Source organism: Lethenteron reissneri, chromosome 10 (assembly GCF_015708825.2).
Source record: "Lethenteron reissneri isolate LAM-NWPU_2019-01 chromosome 10, ASM1570882v1, whole genome shotgun sequence".
Lineage (NCBI taxonomy): Eukaryota > Metazoa > Chordata > Hyperoartia > Petromyzontiformes > Petromyzontidae > Lethenteron > Lethenteron reissneri.
Genome location: NC_083788.1, coordinates 13000127 through 13018576, shown reverse-complemented (window position 1 = coordinate 13018576; position 18450 = coordinate 13000127). Strand labels below are relative to the sequence as shown.

General features: G+C 54.5%; 3 protein-coding genes across 3 annotated transcripts in view; 1 reads left to right on the top strand and 2 right to left on the bottom strand.

The window, feature by feature from the left end:
- Positions 1 to 18450, bottom strand: part of LOC133340676 (cytochrome c oxidase subunit 6B1) — a 240484-nt gene that overhangs the window by 131094 nt on the left and 90940 nt on the right. The gene's annotated exons all lie outside the window — the stretch shown is intronic.
- Positions 4490 to 11944, bottom strand: PDAP1 (PDGFA associated protein 1). Its single transcript, XM_061549053.1, has 6 exons — positions 11880 to 11944; positions 9633 to 9718; positions 7929 to 8024; positions 7130 to 7257; positions 6218 to 6369; positions 4490 to 5668 (listed from the first exon to the last, which is right to left on the bottom strand). Exons 1-6 carry the CDS (start codon positions 11887 to 11889, stop codon positions 5634 to 5636), a joined length of 507 nt encoding a protein of 168 aa, XP_061405037.1. The 5' UTR covers positions 11890 to 11944; the 3' UTR covers positions 4490 to 5633.
- Positions 12085 to 17829, top strand: BUD31 (BUD31 homolog). The gene is made up of 5 exons (XM_061549068.1): positions 12085 to 12222; positions 13206 to 13306; positions 14159 to 14281; positions 14705 to 14871; positions 15553 to 17829. The coding sequence occupies exons 2-5, from the start codon at positions 13213 to 13215 to the stop codon at positions 15601 to 15603; spliced, it is 435 nt and encodes a 144-aa protein (XP_061405052.1). The 5' UTR covers positions 12085 to 12222; positions 13206 to 13212; the 3' UTR covers positions 15604 to 17829.

The following is an 18450-nucleotide window of genomic DNA, read 5'->3' as shown; positions in this document are numbered from 1 at the left end:
CCTCTCTCCTCTCTCCCTTTCCTCTTCCTCCCCTCTCTTCCCTCCTCCTCCTCCTACCCCGTGTTCTCCTCCTCTCTCTCCGTCTTCTCTCGGCGGCGATGCGCAGCCTTGAGCGAAGGGGAGGAGGCGGGGAGGGGGGAGATGGAGGTTTGTGGGGGGGGGGGAGAGGTTGATGGAGGGGGGAAGGTTGGTGGGGGGGCAGATATAGGGGTTGGTGGGTGGGGGGCAGCAGGAGAGCGGGGAGATGAAACACAAACCCCGTTAGTGTTCATCCACCGCTGGATGGGAATCTCCCCAACGCCGCGCGGCGGTCGTGGTGGTCGCGTGGGGGTGCGGTAGCACCTTGACCATACTTCACCACGCCGGTGAGCACGTGTTTGGCGACGGCTGGGTTTCCAATAGACGCGGTGTATGGGATGCACCGATTAATCGATTCACCGATCGCAATCGATCAGCACCGTGGCTACGCGGTAGGAATCAGCTGTTTATAATTCACGAGCGATGGAGATTGTGAAACAAAACACAAAATAATTTTCTCATTAACCCGCACCCCCCCCAGCCCAGCCCCCCCCGGCCCCCCCCCCAGGGGCCCCCCGTGCGGTCAGTGCCATCGACAATCCGCACGCGGCAGCCGCGCGGTGCAAGAATGGAATCGGTCGCCTTCGAATTTTCCGTGTGCGGGCGGTGAATCGATTCGACCTGAAGCGGTGCCAGAGGGTTGTGGTTGGGGATGAGAGGGGTGGGGGGGGATCGGGGGAGAGATGGAGCCGTGCGCGTGCACGCGACCCCTAATTGGTGCGCGTGAACGTGCTGGCCAATGAGGCGGCGAGGCTGTGGGTACGAGGGGGGGGAGGGGTCGCGTGGGGGGAAGGGGGCGGGGGTAGAGGGGCTGAGGGGGGGGGCTAGGGGGGGGAGCCTTCATCATTGATGCTAATTGATGTTAATGGTTGCTGAGTTGGCTGTCCGAGGGCGATGCGATTCACTGCGATTCCAGTCGGGATTGATCCGGAATCGCTCCACGGGGCTGCTGCCCGACACGTCGTTTATTGTTGTCGTTTCCTTTCAAATAGGTGGAGCAGTATGGTCGACGATTTAGATTGTTTTTCTCTTCAATAATCATTGGTGATTACGCGCCACCGCCAACGCAGTTTCAGACGCGGAGCAAGGCATGGTTCGGCTCATCAGAGTTGGGATGAGTTGCAGGCGCGCGATGGTCAAGGTGAAGTGAGGGGTGAGGTTTGGCACAGGTTGGTCCAGATGTCTTGTGAGCCACATTTAATTCTCAAAAAAAAATTGTTACATATATAGGTATAGGCCGTGTCGGGTGGTGGAGGGTTACGACACATTTATAAATAACGCGATCTAAACCCAAAAACGCTGATTATGAGGTATAGGGTTAATTTAAAACAGAAATTAACATGCAAAGAGGGGGAACACATTCTGGGGTTATTTATTTGGTGGGGGGTGCGGGGGGGGGGTCACAAGACATCTGGACCACCACCCACCCCCTGTCCCCGCAACAGCTGCTCAGTCACCGGCGAGGAGAGACCCCCACAGCGGCTGCTGCTGTCCGATTGTCATGCTGTGAAGAAGGGCCATTGCCCGGAACGTCGCCGCAGAATTGTTATTTTAGTTTAAACGCAGTGCTACTGGTGTCTTCATTTGTGACGTGCGCGTGCATGGCTTCAGTTGTCACCCTCGCTTGCCTCGTGGATTTTTCTCCGCGGTATCATCATCGTGCTGCTGTCGAACTCCCAATGGTTTCAAATGTGGCAGCTCTCACACACCGACGATGTCTTATCGGCAAAAGTGCCCCTCCCCCACCCTGAACATGAGTGAAGAACCAGTACCCACAGCCGCCATTCGCCACGGTGCCTGTGCCAGGCCAGGTGCACTTTGAGGCCAAGTGAAGTGTCGAAGGCTCGCTGACAGGTCATGGGCAAGACCCAGGTGCCATGGGTTGGCTGACCGAGAAGACCGATAGATGCACCAGCTGTACCCCTCACTGTGCCAACTTGCTGCATTTTAGTCGCCCAAGGCTCCGCTCGTTGTTGTGAGCGTCGCTCCTCTGCCCTCCGTTTTTGCTGGATGGCGACTGCCTCCAACTGACCAGTAGCGTTCTTCACGAGCCTCCTCCACAGAAGCCGATCTTGACACCGCTGGTACCAGTCATCGGCAAGTCCACTCAGCTCCACGTCCTCCTGTACCACATCACTCCATCTATTCTCCGGCCCATGTCGTGCCCGTTTAGCCCCCTCTATGCAGCCAAACAGAAGTTGCTTGGGCATGCGGGTTACATGACCAAGCCAACGCAGCCTTGCCTGCCAGAGGAGCTCACTGATAGGAATGTGTCCAGATCTTTCAAAGATTTGGGTAAAGCTACATGGCCAGTTGGAGGCGCTGCTGCCGAGCCTGGAGTGTGCCACTAAGAGTTGGGGGTCTTACCATCAGCCTCACCAAAACTAAGCACCTGCCTGGGTATTTTGTGCCACCAAACGCTCCACCCTATTAGATCCCCGTTGGTGACGCAGCAGTTGTGGCGAGTTTCCCATAACTGGGCAGTGTGCTTACGACCAGCTCCAGTTTGACAGCAGAGGTCTCACTCCGAATCAGTCGGGCGGCATTATATTTTCATTGGCTGCGCAATGCTGTGTGGAAGCTACCTGGTCTGTGGCTCCGCACGAAGCTTCGGGTCTTCTCGGGCACGGCCATGCCCTCCCTTCTCTACGCTTGTGAAACGTGGGCCCCTCTAATGGAGTGAACACTGCCCTACACACAAATATCCCCCAGATAGCCTTAACAGATGTAGGGGCAAGTGCTGTTAGCGAGCACCTATAAAAGCCGGATCGGTACGAGGGGGTGGGTGGCCAGCACCACGCCCGACCGCCTTTGTCTCCCCAGTGGCGATGTTTACACACCGCACCAGGTACTCATTTGAGGCTGAGTCGACCTAGGGGAGGCCCAGGACCGGTTATGATAATCGTCACTGGGTGTTGGCCGTGAACGAGAATCGAACTTGGGTCGCCGGGTTCGTAGCGCTACACCACCACTCCCCACACACACACACGTACACACACCCCCCTATACACGCAGCTGCAAGCAAGTTATTTTATTTGTCCCGTTTCTCTGCCTGCAGTGGGCGAATGGCGCAGCCTCCACTCACTGAGAGGGGTGGGGGGGTTGGTGCATACGGAGTCGCCGTTCCAACCTCACCACTCCAACCTCACCACTCCGACCCCTGACCTTGTCAAACCCGAACGCAGCACCACCAACCAGGGTCAACTGTGTTCATACTCGACCGCCATTCCACGTTTTCCAGTATTCCGCTGCTTGATTTTCATTGTAGCTTCCCCGCACCCCCATCCGCCGCCGCCGTCCCCGACAAAGACAGAAGATTGGTAAGCGTGGAAAATAGCGGGCGTCGCCAGCTGGCCGTGAACAGCGCGGAGTTTTAAAGAGGCCACGAGTCCAGTTGCAAAAAAGAAGAAACCACCCGCGGTGAAATGATTCTCCGCCCCCCCAACTGTAAACATCGGCGTGCGGGACAGACCGGGCGCATCGCAAGTCGTCGTTCTAACGAGAGCCCCCGGGAAATGTCCTTAAAGCGTGTGCACTCGACACGGTCGGCAAACGGTGGTCCGCCGCATCCCTTGGTGGGCAGTAAAACACGGGGCAGAGTGAGAGTGCGGCAAAAGCCACCGTTGCTTTGTAATTCCATGCTCCCCCAGCCGTCTTCAGCAACCCGCGCTCGACTCCAGGGTGGCGGAGTGTGACCCAATAACCCGTACGTCTCGCACACGACGCAGCCTCGACCCAGCAGTGCATAAACAACGCAGCCGCGACAACCGCTTTGACCAAGGGAACGTCCGAACTCGGGAGGTGTTCTGCGCGACGACCTGCGCGTGCCATCATTCTCTCGGCTGTTGGGACAGTTTGACACTTTGCTTTTGACGCCAATGGAATGCACAATTCAGTCGGGGTACGGCGGGAGAGGTGGTGTCGGGGTGTTGTGCGAACTGGAAATCGAACTCGGGCACGAGCTTTGTGCGGCTCACCGCCGCCACCGGAGGTGGTGGTAGCTGTGTTGACCGCGCGTCCCACAGTCGGCCGACGAGACGTCGCCGCTTTCAACGCTGGAAGGCGCGCGACGTGGCGGTGGTTGCCCCCTGGGAATAGGTGGGAGTGGAGACCGACAACCTGGGGGGGGGGGGGGCTGCAGCGGAGTCCACGTAGCTACCGGGTTTACGAATCATTCGGTTCGTCGGCCGCCGCCGCCGCTCACTTCGAACCGCTGGCGCCGGGCCGTTCCGCGTGTTTCCAATCGAGGCGTTCTTTCCGGTTTGCGCGGGCACGCCGCCCGGCGGGGGGGGGGGTCTCACTCCCTGGCGGGAGCGCGCGAGGGAAAGGGGGTCACGGCGCTGGCGGAGGCCGCTGTGTTGTTGCCAGGGACGTGCGTTGTTATAGAAAAAAGAAACTAAAAGGCGACAGCTGTTTTGAGTTTGAGAAATTTACAGGACTGTCGGTGCACACCCAACCCCGGTGCTGGGTCCAGGATCGCACCGAATCAGCCGTGCGTACACGACATGTTACATACGTGGCACGCCCGGGGGAGGGGGGGGTGGGGGGGGCATCGCGGAGGAACCTGACAACCGCTCGCAACCAAAACCATCGCCACCAACACCGTCAGCGGCATTCCACTTGATCCTCACGCGCCCTTGTACGTCGCTTCACAATTCCCAAGCCGGCCTTTCGTGCTCTCCGTTTATTTATATTTTTTGTTAACTTAAAACAAATGCTTTGGGCAAAAAAAAATCTCGCAAGCAGTGCGGCAGGTGCCGAGGAGGGCTGGGGGGGGGGGTGAGTGGCGGCACCGGTCACGTGACTGCCCCCGAGATGGCGATGGCGCGTTGGCCAGGGGGCAGCCCGCTTCGGGGTTTCGGCCGTTCTCTCACGCGCTCAGAAAAATTGTTCAATTCGATGATTCAATTAGATCCGGACCTCACGGCACACGTGTGGCGCCGACCCCTCGCGCCGAATCCGAAGCGCGTGCCGTCTGACCACACTCCCTCGCTCGTGCTCGCTCAGACACGCACACTCGCTCGGACACTCGCTCGTACACGCGCGCACACACAGACTTACACACGAGTGCGTGTTCTTTTTTGTACATTGGTATGCACAATCGCCTGCACACCCACTAGTTCACAGAGACTTGCTCAACAACACTCCGCACTTGCTCACGCACAAACCCACCGACACTCGCTCACACTTGCATAAGCGTCCTCTCACATGTTAACAGGCACTATGCTCGCTCGCACGCACACACACAGCGGCAGGCACACACACACACGTGCTGGCACGCACACACACAGTGGCATGCACACACACAGTGGCACGCACACACACACTGGCAAGCACACACACACACACAGTGGCAGGCACACACACTGGCACACACACACTGGCACGCACACACACATACACGCCGCCTCGCTCGTTCGCTAGCTCGCATGCTCCATCTCCGTAGCTCCCCTTGGTGTGGAGGCCCCCCCCCCCTCTCCCGTCGTCGTCCCCTCCCTCTCACCCCCCCCCGCCCCCCGGTTCCCCCGACCCCTTCCCAGACGAAGCCTTCACTGCTAGGCCTTTCCTCCCTTCGCAGGCACATCCTTGACTGCGGGGGGGGGGGGGGGGGGAGTGAAAACAGCGCAAACGAAACCGTGTGAGCAGCAGTTTACAATCTAACGGTCAGGATGCATGCCGTGTAAGAGTCGGTTGTTTACACTTTTCTTACGCAAACAATGCAACGTAAACACGTGGAAAATGGCGGGTGCGATCTTGCAGTTAATTCAAGATTAAATTTGGGACAAGTGGGGTGATTGCGGAGTGCCGGGGTGATGCCATCTCATTGCCAGGTGAGGGTGAGGAGGCTGGCAGCGGCACTTGGGACCTGATAAGAGTTTTGGGGATTTTGGGAAGAGATGGCAGCGGAGTGGAGGAGGTGGCGGAGGGAATAAAGAAGAGGAGGAAGAGGTGGGGATTGACGAGAAGGGAGGAGATGGGGGGTGGGGATGGGAGAGATATTCAGGGAGAAGCTGGGGGTAGGTGGGGGAAACGGGAGTATGTGGGGGAGTAGGAGGGGAGAAGGTGGGGGAGGAGACGGGAGAGTAGGTGGGGGAGCAGGAGCGGAGGTGGTGCGAGCGGCGACACGAGGCGGCCGAACCTTTCTTGTCCTCGTCGCGTTTCCGCGCCGCGTCTTCGCGTTGCTTGCGGATGATCGCCAACCGGGCGAGGTCGGCGCGGGCCTGGTCTGTCTTCCCCGCCAGGTGCAACTTCATGTAGCGCTCCTTCGCCTGCTGTTTCTCCAGTTCCTCCCTACGCGCGCGCACGCACAGACAAAGATTACCCCCCTCCCCCCACGTGTAGCCTTAACACACTGTGGGGGAAAGTGCTGTCTGCGAGCCCCTGTGAAGGCCGGCACGGCACACGAGGCGGTGGCGTTTACGCTGGTAAGACTAGATTACGGCATTAAAACTCCCCCCGAAGGAATGTATTGACGTGGAACCTCATCTGGTGTCGCGCTCGTTCATGAAGACAACCCACACATCCAAGTTGAAATTAATACAACAGATTAGCTGCCACATGACACCCTATTTTCAAAGAACCCTATGCTAATTATTACCATTATTAAACTAGATCATCCAAACAAAGCCCACGTCTCAATGCCTTGAGAGGAGGGTACCTACTGAGATGTGGGAGTAGGAGGCAATGAATGCCATACCCAAAACAAGTCATTTGCGGTGTAATTTCTTTTTATTTCGCAAACCTGGACCTTAACGGCAGCGCAACATGGCCTGCAGGCTTCGTCTAGTGACGTCGAGTGACGTCACGAGACCTCCAACGTCCCCTGCGAGTGACGCGGACTTGGCGGAGCATCTTAAAGGTCAATTCATTCACGCCGCGGAATTAACCAAGAGGCAACCTGCCGAAAAACGGAGCCGCTAATTCGCCTGCCGGATTTCCTAACCGCGAAACCTCCGCGTCGGGCGCCCAGAACACGCCAACGCTCGGCCGTGTCGCCGCGATGACCCCCACCTGTCGACAGGGACCCTCACCTCTCCACAGGGACCCTCACCTCTCGCGACGCGACAGCTCCCGGGGCGCCGCATCGTCCACCGTCACGTCCGTCACCTTCTTGTTACGCTGCGCCACGCGGTTGGGGTTCTCTATGTCGATGAGCCCCTCCACGCCCTTACGCTTTTGCTGTTGGCGAAGGTGGATGGACAACACGCGCGTGAAGGTAAAGATCCCCACCCCGCACGGACTTTGACAGACTGTTAGCGGGCACCTGTGAAGGCCGGCAAAGCGTACGGGGAGGGGGGGGCGGGGGTAGGTGGCCAGTGCCACGCCCGGCCACCTACATCTCCACGGTGCTCATGTTTACCCTCTGCATCAGGTACTCATTTCAAGGTTGAGTCGACCTAGGGGAGGCCCAGGACCGGCTCAAAGTACCGCCACTGTTATTGGCCACGAGGGGGAATTGAACTCGGGTCGCCGGGTTCGTAGCGCAGTGCGCTAACCACCACACTACCGCTCCCCACGCGTGAACGCGCACAACACCAGCTGCCATTCGCCACTAAGTGGCGGTGACATTAACACGGCGCTTGTGTCAGGCCATGGATGACTGAGATGGCTGGCAGATGCACCACCTGTGCATCCTACTGTGCCAGCTTGCTGCATTTTAGCCGCCCGACGCCCTGCTCGTTGTTGTGAGCAAGCGCGCACACACATGCACGCACATACACACGTGCCCACGGACGTAAGTACATAAGCGGGTACGCACATACAAACGTGCACTTGAAAATATGAAATTGTATATTAAGATGGTAAGTGGGGGGGGGTGAGCGGGGACGGTGAGCGAGGGGTTTGCTGACCAGCGAGTCGTCGTCGCTGCTTTCAGATTCCGATTCGGATTCTTGCGTTGCTGACGCTGCCGCTCCGCCACCGTCCTCTCCGTCCACACTGGGAGGCTGTGGGGGGTACGCACACACGCCACGCGCACACACGCGCACACACGCGCACACACGCGCAGACACGCGCAGACATGCGCACACACGCACAGGCACGCGCAGACACACGCAGACACGCGCAGACACGTGCACACACACGCAGACACGCGCACACACACGCAGACACCGCAGACACGCGCAGACACACGCAGACACGCGCAGACACACGCAGACACGTGTTCACACACATGCAGACACACGCAGACACATGCAGACACACGTTCACACACACACGGATACATGCGTTAACACAAGTGCGGATACACCGGTTCACACATACACGGATACACGCGTTAACACATACGGATACATGAGTTTATACGCACAAACATGCAGATATACGCATTTGCGCACACATACGCAGATACACGTGTTAATACAAGCACGGCTACACGCGTTTACACACACGCGGATACATGTTCACACACATATACGCGGATACACGCGTTCAGACACACACAGATAAACGCCTTCACATGGACACGTTCACATCGATACACACATTGAGACATGACACCACATGGCCATGCGCGTTCAAAGGCACACACACGGGAACACGTGTGTTCATAGGCACATGGGGACATGCTCGAGTTGCCACCTCCGAGACAGAATAATTTAGAACATATCAAGAAGAGGGCTATCTCACAGTACGACAGGAGGGAGAACTAGGTGCAAATGCATTGTCTCGACTGGTGTGTTATTATTAGGCGACTGAACAAAAGACAATTTCCCAGCACCGCTACCTCAAAAGGAGAATCAATACTGGAAAGGTGGCAACCCTAGGACACGCACGTGTTCGCACGCACACAATCGTCAGCCTTGGATCAATCATCATCAGCTTTGGATCATTCACTTCTGGATGAAGGCCGCCTCCAAGCCACTGCCATCTCCCGCGATCCAAAAATGCAACGCTGTACCGAGCACGTGCACACGATCTGATGAGTCCATCTCATTGTACCATCTAGTCGGTAGACATCATGTCATAGTTGACATTTCTTAACGTTTGAATTGCCCTATTACGCAGATTGGTACAGGGAATGGCTTGCGGCTCTTGTCTGCAGCCCTACATATCCAAGCAGCCCTGCGTATCCAAGCAGCCTTCCGTATCCAAGCAACCCTACGTATTCAAGGAAGCTATACGTAGCCAAGCAGCCCTACGTATTCAAGGCAGCTATACGTATCCAAGCAACTCTACGTATCCAAGCAACCCTACGTATCCAAGCAGGTCTACGTATCCAATAAGCCCTACGTATCCAAGGCAGCTATACGTATCCAAGTAACCCTGCGTATCCAAGCAACCCTGCGTATCCAAGCAGCCCTATGTATCCAAGCAGCACTACGTATCCCAGCAGTTCTACGTATCTAAGGCAGCCCTACGTATCTAAGGCAGCCCTACGTATCCAAGCAACCCTGCGTATCCAAGCAACCCTACGTATCCAAGCAGCCCTGCGTATCCAAGCAGCTCTACGCATCCAAGCAGTGGTGGTCGAAACCGCAGTAGCAATGCCGACGCTTGGGACACGAGTTTAGTTGCACAGCCGAGCGTGCAACCGCTGCCACAATACGCACGTTGAGCTTATCCGCTTCCATCTGTCTCTTGAGCTCCTCGGGGTCGGTGAATTGCTTGGCCCGGCCTTTATGGCCACCTTTCCTTCCTGCTCACACAGAACACACGGACATGAGCACGGCCCCAGGGATCGGGTTTGGTTCTCACTCTCTCACTTGAGCAGCTCCACGATGTTTCCCACAGATATTTCAGCCACCTTAAAGATGTGGGCAATTATTGGCAAAGTAATCCTGATTTGAAGCTTTCGTGACTGCAGGAATCCATACTCTTTGGTTCTTTCGGAAAAGTCACGTAGGTGTAAAATAAAATAAATCACGACGTTTCAGGCGCAACACAAGCGTCCGACATCAGGTGGGAAAGCTTCGTCTGCTGCTGAGGCAGCAGACTGTTTATCACCTACACCGAAAGAACCGAAGAGTATTGGTAAAATAATTAATTGGATTTCTACTTGAGGCATGGTATGTCAACCAAACAGGGCTTTGATTAAACTTTTCTTGATGAGGGAAAAACGCTCCTTAAATGTTCTTTAAGCACCAAGTTGTCAAACGTGCTCAGTCAGACAAAATTATTTTTGTATCCGCACTCGGACAGCGAACATGCATTTAGATTTTTGTACGTGTCAAACCAACGGCCGACTCCATGAATAGGCCACATCTTCTGGAACCATAATTAGCAGCGAAATAACACCAAATGTTGCAAAAAGCAGCTCGTCTTTAAACGTTAACCGAGGTTGCATAATTTGCGCAACTGCCAATTGGGCATCGGTTAAGCCGTGACTTCAGCCCGTTAACACTCAGACAGACTGAAGCACCCCCCCTCCACCCCCCCAGGGTGGACTGAGTGGGCTCCTGTGAATTAAGTGCGACGTGAGACCGTAGGTTATCACCCAGGATCTATTGAGTCCTTCCCGAAAAGCCACTTGGGACTCGGAAGAGGCAGAGAAGATGGCCGACTGAATTCAGACTGCCCAGTGCATTATAGGCGGTTAAAATCACTTGGTGTAGGGGGTTTGTGTCGGATAATCGAATACGATTTTGAGTCAACATTATTGTTGGGGTGAGTATAATGGGTTATATTACGATTATGGTTAGGGTTGGCCGGCAGAGATGGGCAATATTTAAACATGTAATTCAATCAATAATTTCACGATATTCGTCGTGTAGAATGCATATCTAAATTACACACCTCAAATTAGTAATTTGAATATACATTACTTTACTCCAGCAATTTCTCAATTGAATGTATTTTATTCATGGTGCAGTGGGGTTTGCTAAATTGCTTAATGTTACGGTGAGAAATAGGGTTAAGAATAGGTTATGGTTAGGGTTTATTAATGGCAGCAGGTAAGGAGACTGGGTCGCTATGAGGTTTGGGTTCAATGCTCGGGATATGGGCTTGGAATTAGGGTTGGGAATGGAGTTGGGGTTATGGATTAGAAATTGGAGGGGTATGTTCCCTGCTGGGTTACAAATACCATGACCCACGGCCACCATCTGGGACCTTCCCACAGTCGACTGCAATGCTTGATCAGTCACTCAGCACGTACTCGGTCACTCTAAATACAAAAACCCATATGCCGTCACCACAACGCCACCACACCATCAACACCACCACCATCAACACATTCACCTCATAACCTCACCATAACCATCATAACCACCTCAATCACGTAACACCACCATATCAATATCACCAACACCATATCACCATCACCACATCCACCTCACCATAGCCATCATACCACCACCATACCAACATCACCAACACCACCTCCAACCAACTAGACCACATCACCCGCAACCACAATCATCACCGCAAGCACAATTGTGGTATGTGAAGCAGATAAATGCAGTTACAAATGCATCTCATGAGATCTCAACAACAACAAAAACTGCAGCATCACCACCATCATCATTACCAACACCGCATAACGACAATCACAATTAAAATATATCTCAAATTATCCCAACAACAAAAAAATTCACGACCATTGCCGCCACCGCCCGGGCCACGACACCGAGGGCGGTGGGGGGTGAGGGGAGACTAAACCCCGGGGAGAATCCAGGCGAGACCGAGGCTGCACAACGCGGTACGGAGCGCTAGGCCGTGGGGTGCGGGGGTGCAGAAGCCCCGCGGGGAGGAGGTGGAGATTGTGGCTGAGGAGGTGAGAGGCGAGGAGGGGAGAGACGACGAGATGGAGGAGGAGGATGAGCGAGCAGGCGAGGCGGACGGGGAGAAGCTGGCATCACCTCGCGGCATCTTGAACCCCGCGTCTTGCCGCTTGCCGCCGGAGCCGAGCTCTTCCGGGTCACACCCCGAGGTCTCCACGAGGTTTTTTTTTTTAAACTAAAATACTTTATACCGCAGCGATGCGATCAAGTGTACAACACCACAATTCGTGATATCGCTCAGCGACGGGGGTTTAACATATTAATCCTTATTAATTGTAAAAAAATAATAAAAATTCTCGGTGACCCCCGGAAGTAACCCAGCAGGGCCGGACACGAGACGGAGCGAATTCGCGAGTTCTACGAACTGCGCGCGGGTTTCGTCTCCAAGTTGCATCCGTTCCTGGTGCCCTCAGGTCCGCAGGTACCCGAAGCTTCTCGCCGACCTAAGTTCCCGTGGGCGTAGAGGCCAGACGCTACTCCCGAGGGCCGTCGGCTCCTGGCGTTGGCTGCCCAACCGTCTGGGGTCCACGGCTTCCCGGGGGCACCGGGAGCCTTCTCGGCTCTCGGCGACACAGAACCTCGCGTCTCGGGGCCCAGGCCTCGGACTGCCAGGACCGCCAGGGTCCCAAGCGCTCTCCCCGCCTCTCTCCCCGCCACCCTCCCCGGGACCTCCTTTCATAGGACCCCGGATTCATATCAGCGAAGATTAGTAGGACCCTTGTCCCAGATTGCTCGGACCTCCGATACCTAGGAAACTAGATTATTCAGGTTGCAGAACTCAGGGCTTTTCTCCCTAGGATTTAAGATGCATAGGACCCGCCAGATTCATATCATACCAGATTCTAAGTCGCCCCAGATTGCGAGGACCCCGGGTCACAGATTCCTAGGAAACCAACTTCACAGTACCCCAGATTTCCAGGACACGGAGATCCAGATTCCCAGGATACCAGGTTCCTAGATTTCTATGAGCCCCTGTCCCAGACTCCCAGGATACCAGATTCCAAATACCCCAGATTGCTTGCACACCTTGTCCCAGATTCCTAAGATACCAGCTTCCAGGTATCCCAGAATACTAGCTTCCAGGTATCCCAGATTGCTAGGACTCCAGGTGTCCATGATGCCAGGTTCCTAGTACCCCAGATTGCAAGGACACCATGACCCATATTTACAAGATACCAGCTTCCACGTACCCCAGATTGCTAGGACTCCAGGTATCCCAGAATACCAGCTTCCAGGTATCTCAGATTGCTAGGACTCCAGGTGTCCATGATGCAAGGTTCCCAGTACCCCACATTTCTAGGACACCATGACCCAGATTCCTAAACTACCAGCGTCCCAGTACCCCTAGGTCTCTGGGAGCCCAGACCCCAGCCCCATGTATTTGCTCTTCTTCTTCCCCGTCAGAGTCGCGATGCCCAAGGTGAAGAGGAGCCGGAAGCCGCCGCCCGATGGCTGGGAGCTGATCGAGCCCACGCTGGACGAGCTGGACCAGAAGATGAGGGAAGGTGCGTGGTGCCACTGCCGCACGCCTCCACGGCTCATTGTTTAACTTCTCCGCGTCCCCGATACGGCTTCTGCCTGGCTCACGTGGTTGCTTCTAGATTTGAAGCTTTCGTGACTGCAAGGATTCATATTCTTAGGGTTTTTCGGTAAAGTCACATAGGTAAAAAAATTAAATTTAAATTAATAAAAGTAAAATAAAATAAAAATCACGACGTTTTGGAGGCAACACAAGCTTCCGTCTTCAGGTGGAACCGTCACAGCACGCTTGTGGTTAACGAGGGACGAGAGACCGCATCATGGTTAGGGCACAAGGCTGAAATGAGACCGAGGTTGTGATCAGAGGTCAGGGTTAGGGCTTGAGACAGGGTCAGAGTTAGGTCGGTGGTCTTGGTTAGGTCAGGGCCGTAGATTTAGGCTTGGTTAGGGTTGCGACCTCAAATCCTGGCCACGTTTATAATTGGTACATTTGGCATCTGCGTCATTTTTACAGCACAAGGCAGCCCAGTAGGGGGCAATGTTGGTAGGTTTTTGTACCAAATTATATAAGATTTTACTCCAAATTATTTAAGAGATTTTGCTCGTAAGTATTTTTTAGACAATTGGACCGTGACGCCGGCACGCTTGGCCTTTACTTTCTCGAATCGCGTGACGGGATATTTGACATCCATGTACTCTTTGTATGTTGAACCTCTTTCGCACCGTACGTAGCCAACCGTGCTAATTGGAGGTCCTTCACTGTGAAGCGGAGCAGTGGCTACGGTCAACGCCGGTTTCGTTAACGTCGTCGCCTCGTTAACGCCGTCACCTCGTTAAGCCTGTCCTGCCCCCCCCCCCCCCCGCGTGTCCCTCCTCAGCTGAGACGGAGCCGCACGAAGGGAAGCGGAAGGTGGAGGCGCTGTGGCCGATCTTCCGGATCCACCACCAGAAGTCCCGCTACATCTTTGACCTCTTCTACAAGAGGCACGCCATCAGCAGAGGTGCGGAGCAGGGACGAGAGCAATGCACGCGCCCCTTGTGTCAGCCCACGTGTCTTCATTGAATGCCTCCCCACAGCACTGCCCCCCCCACCACAGCCTGTGCGTATTCACAAGGGATCGTTGTCTGTGCACGTGCGCATGTGTGTGTGTGTATGGCCACGTGTGTCTTTATCTTTTGAGTGTGTGCATGTGTGTGCTAGCGGTAGTTAGGCTGGCCATGCCGACGATCCATCCTGGGTTTAACCTGCAGGCTGGATTGTGTGAGGAGCTCACAAATCCTTGAAAGATCTGGGCAAAGTCCCATCGGTGAGCTTTTCCGGCAGGCAAGGATGGCTGGGGTCAAGTGCTCGCGAAGCACTTATGAAGGTCGTCTGTTAATGCTATACGGGGGGACGGTTTGTCTTTGTGTGTGTCCACGCGTAGAGCTGTACGATTACTGCGTGAAGGAGGGCTACGCCGACGCCAGTCTCATCGCCAAGTGGAAGAAGCCGGGCTACGAGAACCTCTGCTGCCTGCGCTGCATCCAAACGCGCGACACAAACTTCGGCACCAACTGCATCTGCCGCGTCCCCAAGGCCAAGCTGGAGGAGGTGACCCCCCCCCCCCCGCGCTCCCCCCCCTCTACCCCCCTCCCCCTCCCGAGAGGGGCCCTCCAGCGCAGGGCCCAAACACACAGGCGACACTCGCAAACACACAGAGACAAAGATTCTTCCTCGCAGCCTTAACAGACTCGAGTATCCATGAAGGCCGGCACAGCACACGAGGGGGTGGCCAGCGCCACACCTGACCGCCTTTGTCTCCCCAGTGGCGATGTTCACACGTCGCACCAGGTACTCGCACTCGGAGGGGTCCACTCCCCTATGGGGTCACGCTGGGCAGGGCCCACTCGGTGATGGGGTCACACAGGTCAGAGCCTACAAACAACGCAGGCGATACGTGCACCTTGGAAAGGACCCTTCACACAAAATGAGGTTGCATGCCTTAGGACCCACGTGCACCAAGGCCCGTGTGCTGGTGAACACCTGTTCTCTAGGAGGCCACGTGAGTAGGCAGTAGTGCCACCGCGTGTGGATACGAGACAATCGAAGTGACCTGAGAAGCAGTTTCTCTGAAGTCACCTTCCAGAGTTCCGAATGGCGATTGCGTCATGTCACGATTGTGTGATTGCCGAGAAACACAAATAGAATGCGAATGTGAGAAGGGGCAAATGGAGTAACAATGCTAATGGCTCTTCTTCTCTCCCCTCCTCCCCCGGTGCCCGTGTGGTGCAGGGCAAGATCGTCGAGTGCGTTCACTGCGGGTGTCGGGGCTGCTCCGGATGAGGTCTCGGGCACCGTTATCCCTCCCTGCCCACACTCCTTCTGCCCTCCGTGCACCCCACACATCTTTTTGTTTTTTGTTATTTTCTGACAATGTAGGAAATTCCTTTTGCATTGTTTTTCTTCTTACTTGGCGCTCACCTGCTATTTACATGCGAAAGCCCAGTTTGCCTTGGTCCAGTGAACCGGGAGCTGCGAAATTTAAGGTGGGAGGGGGGGGCAGTGTCCTTGGGGGAAGAAAAAAAACCCAACGATGATCCACAAACGCTCATTGTACAGAGAGAGGGGCTGGTTGGGTTGAGCGGGAGGAGAAAAGTTGGCCAACCGTGTGAATTATCAAATGCGTTCAGAATTGAGCGTGTACATTTTTTAAATAATAAAACGTGGTTCATCGATTGTTTAAATGAAGCCAGCATGAGTTATGTTTAAAAAATAACAATGATTTGTCACATTTTTCCAAGATACTCCACAAAATAAAAAATGTGCTGCCCTTTGTCAATCAGCTGACCAATGAAAGGTGCCTTCTCTATGACGTTTCGTTCACGGGGGCTTGAACCATACTTCACCATACTGGTCGCTGTGGGATTTGGTGGATTGGGAGGGGGGGGGTGGATGGATGGCCCAGGACTGGCTCGGGTCTAACTTCACTGATATCAGTGACGGTCGCCGGAGATCAAACTCGGGTCGCCAGGTTCATAGCGTACTGCGCTAACTGCTGCACCACCGCTCCCAAAGCGTGGTGGTTTATGAATATAACTGACGTAGAGTCATCATCGCCTCTGGTGAACTTTAGCAGTTGTAGTCGTGTAGGGACAGATATCATTTGCTGACTTGCATCTGCATTGTACAGTTAGCATTGCAATAATTCAGAACCGATTCTGCATGGCATAGCTGGCATGGGGACTCAACGCGACAAGGGACGGTGGACATTGGCTGGGGCTAGCGACGGGAGTGGCAACCCAAGGAGCGATCCGCGCTCCCGAGGACGGCTACCACGGAGATGGAGCGGATGAGTTGAGCCCGTGCGCACCGATGGGGTTGCTGTTTTGCGAGACCGAGAGAAGGTGACGACTTCAGGGGGTGGTGGGGGCGATCTTTATCCAGCAGTAGATAGATGATGGCTGGCTATGCTATCTCTGTTGTGGGTAATTGTTCCACGTTGTGGACCTTGGTAGAGCGTGGATGTTCACGGTGCGTCTCTGTGCCAGGTGTGGAACGACGCATCCGTATTGGTTAGGGATGTCTTGCAGATTATTTTTTCGTATTAATTTCAAGTACCAGTTTTGGATATAAAAATCGTGGCCTAGACGTACAAAATTTATGCTCAAAAAAATATTGAATCGATCCGAAAACATGACCGTTACAGGAAGTGGCATCACTTCCACGTTGCAAGTTGAAAAAATATTGCTAAATCGAGATGTGATGTAGAATCGGAATCTGCTGCCGTCACTTTTGCAAGCGCGAAGACAGGATACATTGGTGCGGAACGCGAATAATCTGATTGGCCATGAAAAATCCAAAACACTTTAAACGGGGGAAACCGTCCTTTATCGCTCAGCTCACGGTAACGTGCGTCTGTCTGAACAGCGTGCTTCAGATTCGACGTTTGAACCCACGATCAACAAACTAAACGACTGTTTTTGATTTGACCACGTAAGGTCTACTGAGCTGTATAGCTCTTCAGAAGTGACCTGGCCACAACTGATAGCTCAACGAAGTGGCTTTTCACTGTGGAAATTTTTGCAGACATACTCAATGCACGTTGATTCTAAACGCCGAAGGGAAAACCGGAGGACCCGGAGAAAACTCCACGTGATCACGGGTAGAGAGGCTCCAAATATACAGCAGGCGTCGGGGTCGGGACCGAACCCACGAACCTCCTGCATACTAGGCGAGGGAGTTAACATCTCCTAGCCACCGTGGCGCCACCACTACCCCGCATCTCGCCCCGCACCGCAGGAGATATCTGCATGATCGTGACGTGGGCTTCCCCCCCACCGCCACTCCTCTCTGCAGGGCTTGATGCAAACACAGACCACCATCAATCCCCCTGTGATGCTTATTGCCTCATCATTCAATTACAGAGTCCGGCCCAGAGGCACGCCTGTGTTTGTTGTGTGTGTGTGTGCGTGCGCGCGCGGTTTTTGTAATCGTTATTTCGATATGAACGATGCGTTCCCGTGTCATGGTTAAAGCTGGACAAAATAAAAGATAAATTGCCCATCCCAATTATGTTTTTGTTTTTCTTGTCCGCAATTATCCATCAGTGTCGGCCGGCTACATCGCTAATTTTTGGCCATGATGGCGATGTCAATTGTTGCTTTTACAATAATATTTATTGTTGGGTCCGTATAGCAGCGGTGGTGTCATTTATTGAGCCGGCGCCGAGGGAACACGGGCCCATTGAGGCACGTGACAACAATGGCTACTGATTTACAAGGCTGGCCTGGCTTGCACACCACGTGCTGTGGAATACAACGGAGATCGAATGACAAATTCGAATTTAGTACGTTACGGATGATTCTGCTTAAATGCACAATAAACACACTGTACGTTACTGTAAATGAAAGCTTAGCCGAGTATTGTTAAGAGGCGATGGCCCAGCAGTCTGTGAAGGCTACACGGGGGATCTTTGTCTTTGTGCCCACGTGCGTGCGACTGTCTTTGTGACGTAGGCGAGTCGTCGAGAGAGAGAGGGGGGGGGGGCAGCAGCTTGGGCCCTCGTACAGCGCCAGAGAGAAGCGGGCAGCCCTCCCTGCCCCCCCCGCCCCCTCTCCACCAGGATGAAGTCAGCGAGCAGCAATCGGAGCTGGACATCTGTGAAACGGAGCTCTGTAGCTGCTCGGATCC

What these genes read in the sequence shown, in the direction of transcription:
- PDAP1 (XM_061549053.1), bottom strand. An exon ending in GCAGCGACGACGACTCGCTG is followed by an intron (nt 7,258 to 7,928) that starts GTCAGCAAACCC and finishes CTTCGCCAACAG; the next exon opens with CAAAAGCGTAAGGGCGTGGA. An exon ending in GAGCTGTCGCGTCGCGAGAG is followed by an intron (nt 6,370 to 7,129) that starts GTGAGGGTCCCT and finishes GCGCGCGCGTAG; the next exon opens with GGAGGAACTGGAGAAACAGC.
- BUD31 (XM_061549068.1), top strand. Translation starts at nt 13,213, where the DNA reads ATGCCCAAGGTGAAGAGGAGCCGGAAGCCGCCGCCCGATGGCTGGGAG. An exon ending in GGACCAGAAGATGAGGGAAG is followed by an intron (nt 13,307 to 14,158) that starts GTGCGTGGTGCC and finishes GTCCCTCCTCAG; the next exon opens with CTGAGACGGAGCCGCACGAA. An exon ending in CCAAGGCCAAGCTGGAGGAG is followed by an intron (nt 14,872 to 15,552) that starts GTGACCCCCCCC and finishes CGTGTGGTGCAG; the next exon opens with GGCAAGATCGTCGAGTGCGT.